The 12,204-nt window shown below is 54.0% G+C and overlaps 1 protein-coding gene across 4 annotated transcripts in view; it reads left to right on the forward strand.

Moving 5' to 3' along the window:
- Positions 1-8,201: 8,201 nt before the first annotated feature.
- CSNK1A1 (casein kinase 1 alpha 1) overlaps positions 8,202-12,204 on the forward strand; it is a 32,018-nt gene continuing 28,015 nt past the window's right edge. For 3 of the 4 annotated variants that reach the window (XM_058034530.1, XM_058034533.1, XM_058034531.1), the window contains exons 1-2: positions 8,202-8,664; positions 9,472-9,578. In XM_058034530.1, the coding sequence (XP_057890513.1) occupies positions 8,542-8,664; positions 9,472-9,578 (230 nt within the window). In that variant the 5' untranslated portion in view covers positions 8,202-8,541. The remainder of the gene's footprint in view (positions 8,665-9,471; positions 9,579-12,204) is intronic. The other variant, XM_058034534.1, reaches the window with a different exon arrangement.

A 12,204-nucleotide genomic window follows, 5' to 3' on the forward strand; every position in this document is an offset into this window, starting at 1 on the left:
TGCCCCAAGCCCTGCAGCAGCCTCTGCATGAGGAAAGGCTGTGATGCAGCTCTGCCCTGCCCTGCGAGGCGTGTGAGGGCAGGGAGGGGGATTACTCACAGCCCTGCCCCTGCAGGAGTGCAGGCTCCAAACGAAACTACCTGCAGGGAAGTTTGGGGTGAGGAAAAGGAAGTGCAATGTACAGTTAGAGCATGGAGCTCCCCACCACAGGATGTGACAGATGCAAAGCCCTTAAACAGGAACTGGATGAATTCATGGAAGAAAAATCCTTTGGGTTATTGAAAGACAAAGAACAACCACCTCTTCCTCAAGGCTGGAGGTCTGGGGGGAGCTCAGGGGGTGTTCTTGGGGCAAGAACACTGCAAACATCTGCTGTGGGCCACAGCCAGAGCCCAAGCAGGGGTGAGGTGTCCCGTGGCTCTGACGTGCTGTCCTGAGATGGAAGCAGAGATCAGGAGCTGCTGGGAACATGGCACACCACATCCTCCCCAGGGAATGCCTGCTGCACCCCAAGGCTTGGTCACCTTGTGTGAGCACTGAGCACTCCTTCCTTCCCTTCTGGACTGAGGCTTTTTTGTCTCTCTGCAGAGGGGAGGCAAGTCCCACACGTCTGAATTTTCTTGAGAAGTTTCAAAGTGAAAAATCTCCCCAAGAGAAGGCAGGTGGGATCCCACTCCTGGGAGCACCAGCCCAGGAACATGGGGCTTGCTGTGCGGGGACATTGTTCAGTCACCACACATGCTGGGGACACAGGGCACTCTGTGTCCCTCTGGAGAAAGGGTCACTCCTTGGGACAGCATGGGCATTGCCTCACTCAGGATCCTGCTGAGTCCTGGGCCTGAGTCACACGAGATTTTGATCTGCTCCCCAGGATCTCCCCAGTGGGGTTTGCACTGGGCCAGCAGCATTGTAATGGGGGTGAGTGTCCTGGCTGGGTGACATTTCTGTGCCAGGCATCAGCCACCACCTCACAGACCCACAGGAGCTGCTCAGGAAGGAGCATGAGAGCTCATGCGGTGACAAGTAATTCTGTCTGTATTTTCAGTGCCAAGGAGAGCAGGCACAGGCAGTGACAGCAGAGCTGTGCTCCCACCATGAAGCCACTCTGCAGCCAAATCTGGTCCCTCCAGCTCTGCAGCAGGGAGCAGTCCCTGCCAGGCTGTGCTCCCCATCAGCAGGGATGGTGCAGGAGCCTGTGCTGTGTGTGCTGAGCTGCAGTCGGTGCAGAGCAGGAGGGAGGTACATCCTTGGCCCTGCTGCTCCCACTTTTGCATTTTGGGTGTTTGTGGAGCACCCTGCTCTTCAAGGCACCCAGCTGCTCCCCAGGGCTGTCCCTCTGAGCAGCAGCTCAGCCCAAAGCTGCCTTGTGTCACACACAGAGCCCTGACCCAGCTCTGGGGCTGAAGCTGGGTGTCCCCATCATGAGAGCCCACAGAGCCACTCCTGGGGTGCTAAATACGGGCTGGAGTGTCCAACACGGGCAAGACTGCAAACCATGGCCCTGCTCTGTGCTGAGCTGCTGCTTGTTAGTGCTGGAATTCGCTGAGGGCCCAGCAGTGAAGGAGCCCTTGACAGAGCTGGTTCCCAAGAGCATCCAGGCGGGACAGCCCATTCCCTCTTCATCTGCTCCTTCTGCTCCCTGAAGGACCCACCTGCCCTGCCTGCTGCTCCAGGGGGTTTGGGGCAGGGCCTTGTGCACCAAGGGGCTGATGGATCCATTAGTGACATTTCCAGTTGCTGACAATAACGTGTGATGAGCCTTTCCCCTTATCTGGCACTTTCCACCCTGTGCTCTTCCCAAACGCAAATGAACCGGGAGCTCGTGATGATCTTTGGAGGAGGGGAGAGAAAAAAAATTCAGGCATAATCAAACAGCATTTCTCAGCTCATTGTTGGGCTTTTTTTAATCGCAGCAAGCATCAGCTTTTGAATGACCTGAAAAGCTCGCCCATTGAGTAGGGAAGATGTTCAGGCAGGAAGGAATTTGCTTTAGAAAAGAGGGAAGGGACTGTAATGGCCTGACAGGGGAACTCAGCCTCTGCTCCTGCTCCATCTAATTTCTCCCCCAATGTGTAAAGAGATCCAGAGCACCCCAAAAAGAGGTGATAGGGACACTGTGCTCAGCCGGCTCCTGCCACTGGAGAGCAGCAATGTCCAGCAAGCACAGCCAGAGCCTGCATGGGACCAGCTCAGCACTGCACCAGCTGCTTCTGTTCCTCTTATCCTCCCCAGCATCCTAAACCGCAGCACACGACACGTATAAAACCCAAAACCCATGTTCCCTAAAATGGTTCAAGAAATTGCACTTAGGAGGATGATTTACTCCCAGGTGTATCAGCTGTCATGCAGCAGCTGAATTATTTTGTGTTAGAGCAGACTCACCTCAGTGATTTGAACCTGACTGATTTAAGCAGCCACAGAGGAAATGTGCCTTGGCTGCCGAGTACCAGAACTCTGCACACCAGCAGGGTAATTAATTCAAGAGCACCAGAGAAGCTGCTGCTGAAGACTTCTCCACAGCACTTGACATGCAGTGAATCAGCTGTGCTGCCATTTACATCTTTTTGGGCCCATGACTCCTTCAGACTCTCTTTCCTCACCTCCCAGTGCATCCTCTCAAGCACTCAAAGCAATTTCAGCCCTGACATCACTGGAAACTTTGGGCCTCAGCTCCACACACTCTGCAGAAAAGTCTTCCAGGGAACAAGTTCATTGGTGGAGCTTCAGCTGTGCACTAACAACATTCCTATGAATCATCCAAATTACTTGAAAATCCCCCTTTTCCTCCAGTACTTAAAAAAACCCAACAATCCTCTCTCCAAACAGCCAAGAATGTCTCAGGCTGCAGAATTCCCCTCTAACTTCTTACAGGCTTGGAAGTGGCGCTGTTGGCTGCTGGACACAAACACCTTTGGTTCAACCCAAGCACTGCAAGAATGAGATTTGTGCCACTGTCCCTCCTGCTCCAGCTCTGTCCCAAAGCCATTCCCATCTCCAGGGCCTGCTGTGTCCTTTCCCTGCAGGAGGCTGAGCAAAGCACGATGGCTGTGGGTGCTGGGACCTGCCTGGAGACACGATGAGGTCAAATACAAAGGTTTGGCATTAGCGGGGGAGCCTTGGCCCAGCCTTGTCCCTGCTGCCTTCTCCTGGGAATGAAATCCCATCATTTCATGGCTGCTCACATCCCTGCTGAGGCAAAAAGGCATCTCCTGTGCTGGCTGTAACTGCACAGGGGCTGACAACTTTCTGAGGGTTGCGTGCAAACACTTAAAGCAGGCGCCCTTGCCAAAAATAATGGTGCCTCTTGCCTCGTGCCAGCACTGGCAGTGAAGCTTTGCACTGAGATCCAGCCTGGCAAAGCCTGCCAGTGTCAGACTGTTCTGGAAAAACGGAGTTATTTTCAACCTGGAGCAGCTCCCTGGGCTGGCTCCCCACGGCCCTGTGCCAGTGCAGGGGAGGGCAGGGACAAGTGGCTCTGGCACGGGTGGCCAGCAGCACCCCTTTGGCACGGGTGGGGGTCAGGCAGGACAGTGCCCGTGGAATGTGGAGGGACAGGATCCCTCCTGCCACGCTGCAATGTCCTGGGGAGCCCCACGTCACCCTGCTCTGCAGGAGCCCCCTGAGGGACAGGAGGGTATGGCAGAGCCATCTGAGGGACAGGAGGGTATGGCAGTGGCACCTGAGGGACAGGAGGGTTTGGCAGTGGCACCTGAGGGACAGGAGGGTATGGCAGAGCCACCCGAGGGACAGGAGGGTATGGCAGAGCCACCTGAGGGACAGGAGGGTTTGGCAGAGCCATCTGAGGGACAGGAGGGTTTGGCAGAGCCACCTGAGGGACAGGAGGGTTTGGCAGAGCCATCTGAGGGACAGGAGGGTTTGGCAGAGCCACCCGAGGGACAGGAGGGTTTGGCAGTGGCACCTGAGGGACAGGAGGGTTTGGCAGAGCCACCCGAGGGACAGGAGGGTTTGGCAGAGCCACCTGAGGGACAGGAGGGTTTGGCAGAGCCACCTGAGGGACAGGAGGGTTTGGCAGTGCCACCTGAGGGACAGGAGGGTTTGGCAGAGCCACCTGAGGGACAGGAGGGTTTGGCAGTGCCACCTGAGGGACAGGAGGGTTTGGCAGTGGCACCTGAGGGACAGGAGGGTTTGGCAGTGCCATCTGGGGGACAGGAGGTTTTGGCAGTGCCACCTGGGGGACAGGAGGGTTTGGCAGTGCCATCTGGGGGACAGGAGGGTTTGGCAGTGTCCCCTGTCCTTGGCAGGAGTGTCCAAGGTGAGCAGCCTCACACAGGGGCTCAGAGCAAGCCTGGTTTGGGTCCTGCTGGCACAAGCTGCTCCTCTCCAGCCCCTTTCTCAAACACCACAAGCTCTGCTAACAATGGCAGCGTGGAGGATGAGCTGAGGGCACTCCAGGCTGGAGGCAGGGGCTCAGGAGGGAGGGCAGAGGTCCCTGTCAGGGGCACACGCTGCTGGTGTGAGGTGAGGGCAGATGCCAGAGCACAGAGGTGTCCCAGGCCAGGACCTGCTGGCACTGCACACCTGGGACCAGATCTGGCTGGACACACAGCCTCAGTGGTGCCAGAGGCTCACATGCTCCTCCTGGCAAAGAACAAAGGGATTCTGAGGTGATTTGGGCAGCCCAGGCTCAGGGACACCCATTGGTGTCACTTGGCTTTGTCCCCACCTGGGTTTTGCTCCCTTACAGGGAAAATGGGGTAAAATTGTCTTGGGTTCTCCATCTCTGTGAGACAACAAGCACTTCAGAGAGCAGATCAGAGCTCAGGCTGGAGATGAGGGCTGCTCAGTCTGGACCTTGGTCATACTGCAGGACTTCTGGCCTGCCTTTTGGAAAGGGCAGAGAGAGGATTTATTCCTTTCACTCCCCCAAGTGATGCAGATACAAAGAGGTTTTCATTGTCTCAGTGGCCCTGAAAGATATGAAAAATAATAATGGACAGGAGGTTGGGAATTCATGGATTCTCCTGCTCTTCCCTGGTGTCTTCAAGCTCCTTTTCAGGCAGTGGGAGATGTTCCTTCACTTTTCCTGCTGACATCTCCTGTCTGTTGTTCTGCCATGTCACTGCCAAGTTGAGACAAGCCTTGCAGTCTCAACTGGAGCTCCATCAGGGTCACCAGCCTGGCAGAACATTAACCCAGAGAAAGCACCGGGAGAAACCTTTTGGAAAATTTTCTGTAGGTTTGGAGAGCTGAGCTGACCATGGAGAGCTGGGCAGTGAGAAGGTGAGTAGGAGGGAAAGAGGCTGAAAAAGAGAAACCACCCTGATTATGAGCAGCGGTGAGACCTGGGGTCAGCTCAGCCTGAAACTCCCTTTCCAACTGATATTTTTAGTGCTATTTAATTGGAATTTTAAATCCAGTGTCTGGACATGGAGATACCCCCTGGACAAGGAGCTGTCCCCTGGACAGGGAGCTATCACAGGACACAGGGCTGTCCCCTGGACAAGGAGCTGTCCCCTGGACAAGGAGCTATCACAGGACACAGGGCTGTCCCCTGGACAAGGAGCTGTCCCCTGGACAAGGAGCTATCACAGGACACAGGGCTGTCCCCAGGACACCGAGCTGTCCCCGGCAGGCAGGAGGTGGCAGCATTGCCTAGCCCAGCGGATCCTGCTCTCCTGCACACCCAGGCGTGGGGCTCTCTCCTGGCCCAGGAGCTCCAGACCTGTTTTTCCAGCTCCTCCAAGCATACGTGACTCAAGCCAAACGCCTCGCAGCTGCCCAGATCCCACTCAGAGCAGCCATTAAGCACAACCCCGAAGGGCGACAGAGGCACATCAGCCCTGAGCTGTCAGTAATCACAGGGGGCACCTGAGGACACGGGGCTGTGCTTGCGGCAATGGCTGAGATGTTCTCAGATACCTCATTTGCCCTTGGAGCTCCAGCCCCCTGAAGGAGCGTGTGATGCATCCCAGATCCCCCACACGAGATCCACAATCCCTGTGAGTGACAAGAGTGTGGATATTCTTGCCTGCACAAATGCTCCCTGACAGAGCCGAGGTGGGAATGAGTTGGAGGCCAGCTCGTTCTCGGAGCATCGTTTTTTCCTTCTGGTGCATCTGGCTGATTTTGAGTCATTTGCATTTCAATTTTTTTTTCATCAGAGACGCGGAGAGAGCTGTAGTAAAACCTTGGATTTAAGCCCCCTGAAACACAAGGGGAACTTGGAGATGATATTTGCCATGCAGGGCATTGCTGAGTGCCAATCCTCCCTCTCCAATCCTGCCGGTCTCTCACTGTGGAGTCATCTGGAGCTCACTCAGTCCACCACAGGAAGAAACTCAGGAAAATCACAGATTTCCCTTCCTGCCTCACAGCCAGATGGACACAATCCAGGGCTCTTTTGCACTTGTGCAGGCAGAAAGTGTTTTTACCAAGCTAGAAAGCAACATGGTGAGTTCAAGAAGAGCTTCTTCCACCGTGTGGATGCTGTTCTTCGAGAGAACTCCTCCACCTTCATATCCTACTGACATGTCCTAACCTGGACTTCTCAATCTCACTTTTCTCCAAAGCAGTCAGCTATTAAAAAAAAAAAATCCATGCATAGACAGGTTTTAAAATCCGTAATTTTATTATTTCCATGACTTTGGGTGCACCAGGCATGCTTGGAAGCAGTTTCTGCCTGCCTGCCTGCCTCCAAAGCAGACACCCTGAGTAGGCTTTCCTTCTACTTCCATGAGCTACATTACTGGAGGAGCTTTCTCTCTCCTGCAGACTGAATCATTTCCCAAATGCAGCCCTGCACGGCAGAAGACGCCGCTGTGACAGCGAGTGACGATGAGTCACCGGGAATTCACAGTTTGGTGTTCCTGCAGAGGGAAAACTCACAGAGAGAGCGAGGGGGCAAGGCAGGAGATGTCACTTGTGACAGACAGCCAGGATCAGCCCCTGGAGCACGAGCTGCTGGGTCACGGTGACCCTGGCCAGCAGAGAGCCGGCTCTGGGGGCCACGTGAAGGTGGAGACTGCAGGGACAGGGGATGTGGTGTCACGGGTGGTTCTGCTGGCTGTGTCCTTGTCACGGTGTCACGGGCTGATCCTGGCTCCTCACCTGCAGTGATCACCCAGGAGCTGCACTGCTGGGCACGGCACAGGCCAGGGTGGGGGCTGAGGGGGACATGAGGAGCAGGGAAGGGTGGTGGAGCACGGTGTGAGGGGATGAGGGGCAGGGAAGGGTGGTGGAGCACGGTGTGAGGGGATGAGGAGAAGGGAAGGGTGATGGAGCGTGGTTTGAGGGGCTGATGGTGCAGGGAAGGGTGATGGAACATGGTTTGAGGGGCTGAGGGTGATCTGAGGAGCAGGGAAGGGTGATGGAGCATGGTGTGTTTGCACAGGAACAGCTCAGCTCCAGGATCCCCCCATAGGTACTGGGAAAAGGAGGTTGTGGATTTCACAGAATCACAGGTTTGTTGGGGTTGGAAGAGACCTCTGCAGCTGGTCAGGAAGAGGGGGCACAGGGATGTGTCCAGGTGCTTTTCGGATCTCCAGAGTGAGAGGCTCCACAGCAGCCCCGGCAGCTGTTCCAGGGCTTTGCCACAGTCATGGCAAGAATCTCAACATGACAGGATGGTTGGGGTTTGAGAAGACCTGCCAGATCACTGAGTCCCACCTGTGACCCATCCCCACCTCGTGACCCAGACCAAAGCACTGAGTGCCCCAACCAGCCTTTCCTAAACACCGCCACGGAACGAAGTTGTTGTGTATTTACTTATCCATGAACCAGCCTGTTATCATACACACAGGCTGGGGCCTGGCCTTTGAGAAGAGCCTGGCAACAGCGCGATATGCGGGGTAGCATTTCAGTGCTGGCTGACCCAACTCCATCCCCTGTCCCTGTCGCGGACTCGCCGTGCCTCAGGGGCTGTGTGGGACCGGGAAAACCGCAAAGAAGCCCCCAACCACCCCCCGCCCGCTGCGGCGCCTGCCCCTTTAAGAGAGAGTGAGGGCACGTCCGTTTTCCCCGCCCTCTTCCGCCCGGACTGGCGGAGCGGCGCTGTACGCGTGCGCGCATCCGCAGAGCACCCAATCACAGCCTCTGGCTGGTGGGCGGGGCGTGGAGCGATGGTGGTGATTGGCGCAGCGTCGCGAGGGGGCGTGGCCATGGAGGCAGCGGCCCGCCCCGCTCCCAGCGCGCCCCGCGCGGTGAAGAAGCGGCGGCCGCGCGCCGGGGGCATTTTGTGTCGGCGGCGGCGGATCAGGCACAAGATGGCGGCGGCGGCCGAGTGAGCGGCCGGCGGCCGCCGCGACCCCGCGAGTCCCCCCCCCCCTTTCCCCTCCCTGCTCGCACAAGCACCTCGGGGGCCGCTTCTCCTGTTTCTGGAGCGCGCCGAGAGCCGGGCAGCGGCGCAGAGCCGTGCAGGGGGGGGGGCGCCCGCCCGAGGGCCCCGGCTGGAGCTGAGCGCGGGGACCGTCCTTGGCTGCGCCGCTCTCCCCCCTCCGGCCCCTTTCCGCTCCCCGGGGGCGGCCGTAGAGCCCTCGTTGTCCCGCCGAGCCGGCCGGGAGGGCCCGAGAGCCGTCCCTCGCCATGGCGAGCAGCAGCGGCTCCAAGGCCGAGTTCATTGTCGGAGGCAAATACAAGCTGGTGCGGAAGATCGGCTCGGGCTCCTTCGGGGACATCTATTTGGCGATCAACATCACCAACGGGGAGGTAAGGGCCGCTCGCACTGCCGCCTGAGCTCCGCGGGGGGAGCCGGGCACCAGCCGTCGCCGCTCCGAGCCCCGCCTGCCCCCGGCGGTGCCCTCCGTGTCCCCGGGGTGGGATTTTCCTTCCCCCGAGGGTCTCCTTTTCCCTTCTTTCCTCTCGACGAGGGGCTTCATTCTCCCCCTTTCCCCCGAGGGTCTTCATCCCCCCCTCCCCACCGAGCGTCTTCCTCGGTGCCCCTTCCACAGCGGAGCCCTGCGGTCGCGGGCTCCCCCACCCAGCACTTGGGAGAGGAGGAAAGAGGCGAAAACCATTGTGGGAAAAGGTATTTAAAGGTATTTGTGTTTTGTGAGCGGCCAAAGTCGTCGTCCCTCGGCCGCCATTCATCTCCTCCTCTGCCTCAGCTGGGGAACACTTTGTATCTCGTTTCATCAACACTAATAGAAACAAAGAAGATCCCCCTGTTTTCCAGCTTTTCCTTTGGGGTTTTTTTTTCTTTTCTTCCTCCCCCTCACGGCTCTGAGCTGTAAAGAAGAAACACCCACGTATGTTCTTCCTCACTTAAGTGCTTCTGAAGACTCCACATCTCTATAGCTCAAATGCATGACCCGGGATGGAGATTTATGTACAAATCACCGCGATGTGGATTTTCTCGGAAGACGCCACAAAATGCAGCAGCACGTCGAGCTGGGAAATAAATAAATATATACCCGAGAGCGTTGGCACCGGGGGTGTGTGGGGGATGTGGAAGTGCTGTGTCCCTCAAAGCCCGGTGGACGCTGTGCCCTGACTCCTTGTTCCCTCTCACTGCAGGAAGTTGCTGTGAAGTTGGAGTCTCAGAAGGCTCGGCACCCCCAGCTGCTCTATGAAAGCAAACTGTACAAGATCCTGCAGGGAGGAGTTGGCATCCCACATATACGGTAGGAATCAGCCGTGTGTGCCAGTGGCCTTTCTGTGTGCTTGGCATCACTTTTTTTTGTCGTGCTTATTACTATGTATTGGCAGGTTTTTATACTTTGTAGTGTGAGGCAGGGTAGAAAGAAATTTATCCATGCAGGACTGGGGGTGATGAAGGGGAAATGCTCCATTCCAAGCTCTCCAACTCGCAGGGTTCCCCTGGCAGGCCTGCTGGCTGTATAGAGAGCGAGACACCCAGCAAGAAATTCTTATGGCCATTAAAACAAAGTGTGAGGAGGCAGTTTCTCCGAGAGGCAGAGAGTTGGGAGCCGTCCATGGAAATGGCTGCTTTCTTTTGTTGCCTCTCTCTCTCTTTTTTTTTTTTTTTTTTTTTTTTTTTTCAACATGTCTTCCTGCTCCGCTCAGAAAATGGCGGCTGGACGTGATTAACCCTCCCCCTTCTCCTGGTGGGACAAGGGACGTGCTCGGGCTTGTGCCTTTTTTCCTTTCATAGTTATGAGCCGCCAGCCTTGAGACTGCGGAGAACCTGGAGCAGGAATGAAATGGCAGCGGCTCCTTTCTGCTGCCCGCAACAGATGCGTCACCAGCCTTTCCTTTCGGGATTAATCCCTCCCAGTTCCTCATTATGCGGCTCCTCGCTTCGTATTCCAGCCGAAACTTCGGGCAGGGTTTCAGAATTTCCCGATCTGGCAGAAAATCGCGGGTGCGGGACCCCTGGAGGGGTTGCTGCTCCTGGGATTATCGAGGTGTTACCCTGGGGTACAGCCCAACTCCGGAATCTGGGTGTCAAAGAGTTACATGAAACTTCATTTTGATCCGGGAGACTTTTTACAAGTTGTTCCTTTTTTTGAAACTTTGTTAATAATTGTTTTTAAAGTTAGTAATTTTTTTCCCTTGACGCAATGGCCTGAAGGATTTTTGTTCCTTGAGCTGCACAAACTATTTCAATTTAGGTTCTGTGTCAAACTGTAGATTCCATTTAATTTAACCCTTCCTGACTTAGTACAGGATGAACAGTGATATTTAGGGTCTGTTTTAAAGTTCTCACGATGACATAGCCCAGATTCTGTATTAATTTGGACAAAGCCTAGTACAAATCTGCATTTCTGAGGTTAATAGCTCCCTCCTCCTTCCCCCCAAACACAACTGGCTCTGATCCTGAATGTGAGCTGAGGAGACAGTGCTGTCCTGGCCATCTGTCCCCATTCACTCCAGCCTTTTGCAGGGACACAATCAACATACCTGAATTAAATACTTGCAGCTTCAGCAGAGTTGCTGGTGTGAAAACAGATGCAGCCTTTCTTTGAGAATACAGTTTCCTTCTTTTCTCACATGTGGCTGCCTTTATTTCACAACTGAAAGAATAGGGATTGCATTTTGGAAAGCTTTCATGGTATAGTTGCATGCTAAAACAGGGATAACTGGGAAAACAGCCAGAGCAAGCAGATATCAGGTGTTTCATCACAGAACTGGAAAAGCAGGCATTCTTGAACTACTTTTTTGAAAAGTAAATGAGTGAGTGGTGCTATAATGAGGCCAAGTTGCAAATTTTTGGCTTTTCCACTGAGATACTGTTTCATTTCTTGTATTTGGTTAGAATGTCCTGTGAAATACTGATACTTTGCATGCTGAGAAACTTGCCTCTGGCTTCGACTACAGCTTTCTTCTATTTGGTATTATGTATCCCCTAAAAATAATACAAAGTCCAAAAAAATTGAGAATGGATAAATGAGGAAACATTCATCAAACTGATTCATAGACTCATTGTGCTAAAGGCTGTCAGTCATTTCAGGTTCTCACAACATTAATCTTTGTAGTATTTTTCTACAAAAGTGTTTTTTTTGGAAATATTGTTTTTCTTTTCAGAAACGACATTAATTGTGAATCTATTTTTATGTGCCAGATGCTCCTTGAGAGTTTCTCTGGGCTGCTGGTATTGGTTTGGTGCTGCTTGAAAAAACCTAAATCAGCATTCTTAGGTTTATTTCCTTTTAAGAGGAAGCTGAGCAGGGAACCAGCGCAGTTCCTGTGACAAATATGAAAATTCTGTGTTTAGTAGCAGTAGAATCCATGGTGCTTTGAATGCAAGTCAATACTTAGGTCACTTTGCATGTGTGGCTGATAATCCAGTGCCACCATTGTGTTATAATAATATGCTGTCACATGGAAATAAGCTGTTCCTGGCTCAGTGTATTCACAAGGGTGAATCAAGTTGAAGGAAAGTCAATACATTTGGTAAAATTTCTGTAATGTGACACCTTTAAACAGCAGCAGTGCAAGAATTTGATAGGAAATGAAGGAATCATGCCAAAAATTCCCCATTGCCATTCTTTATAAAACTGAGTCCACATCTTGGACACATCAACACGAGGATTTGTGTTCCTCATTTGGGAGTGATGGACTTTTGCTCTGTTTTTCACCTACTTCAGTGATGCACTGGCCAAGATCAACTTCCTGGCAATGGCATGATGTGACTTTGCCTCACTCCAGTGGTCTCTGCTGTGGTTCTGTGACTCAGAACTGAGATAATAAACGAGGTCTGGATTGCTCATTCATTGGGGCTCCTGTTCCAAAGCTGATTCTGCCTTCAGAATTTAGAATTACAAGATGATGTGTCTGGAGTGTCAC

This window comes from Melospiza georgiana, chromosome 15, assembly GCF_028018845.1.
Source record: "Melospiza georgiana isolate bMelGeo1 chromosome 15, bMelGeo1.pri, whole genome shotgun sequence".
NCBI lineage: Eukaryota > Metazoa > Chordata > Aves > Passeriformes > Passerellidae > Melospiza > Melospiza georgiana.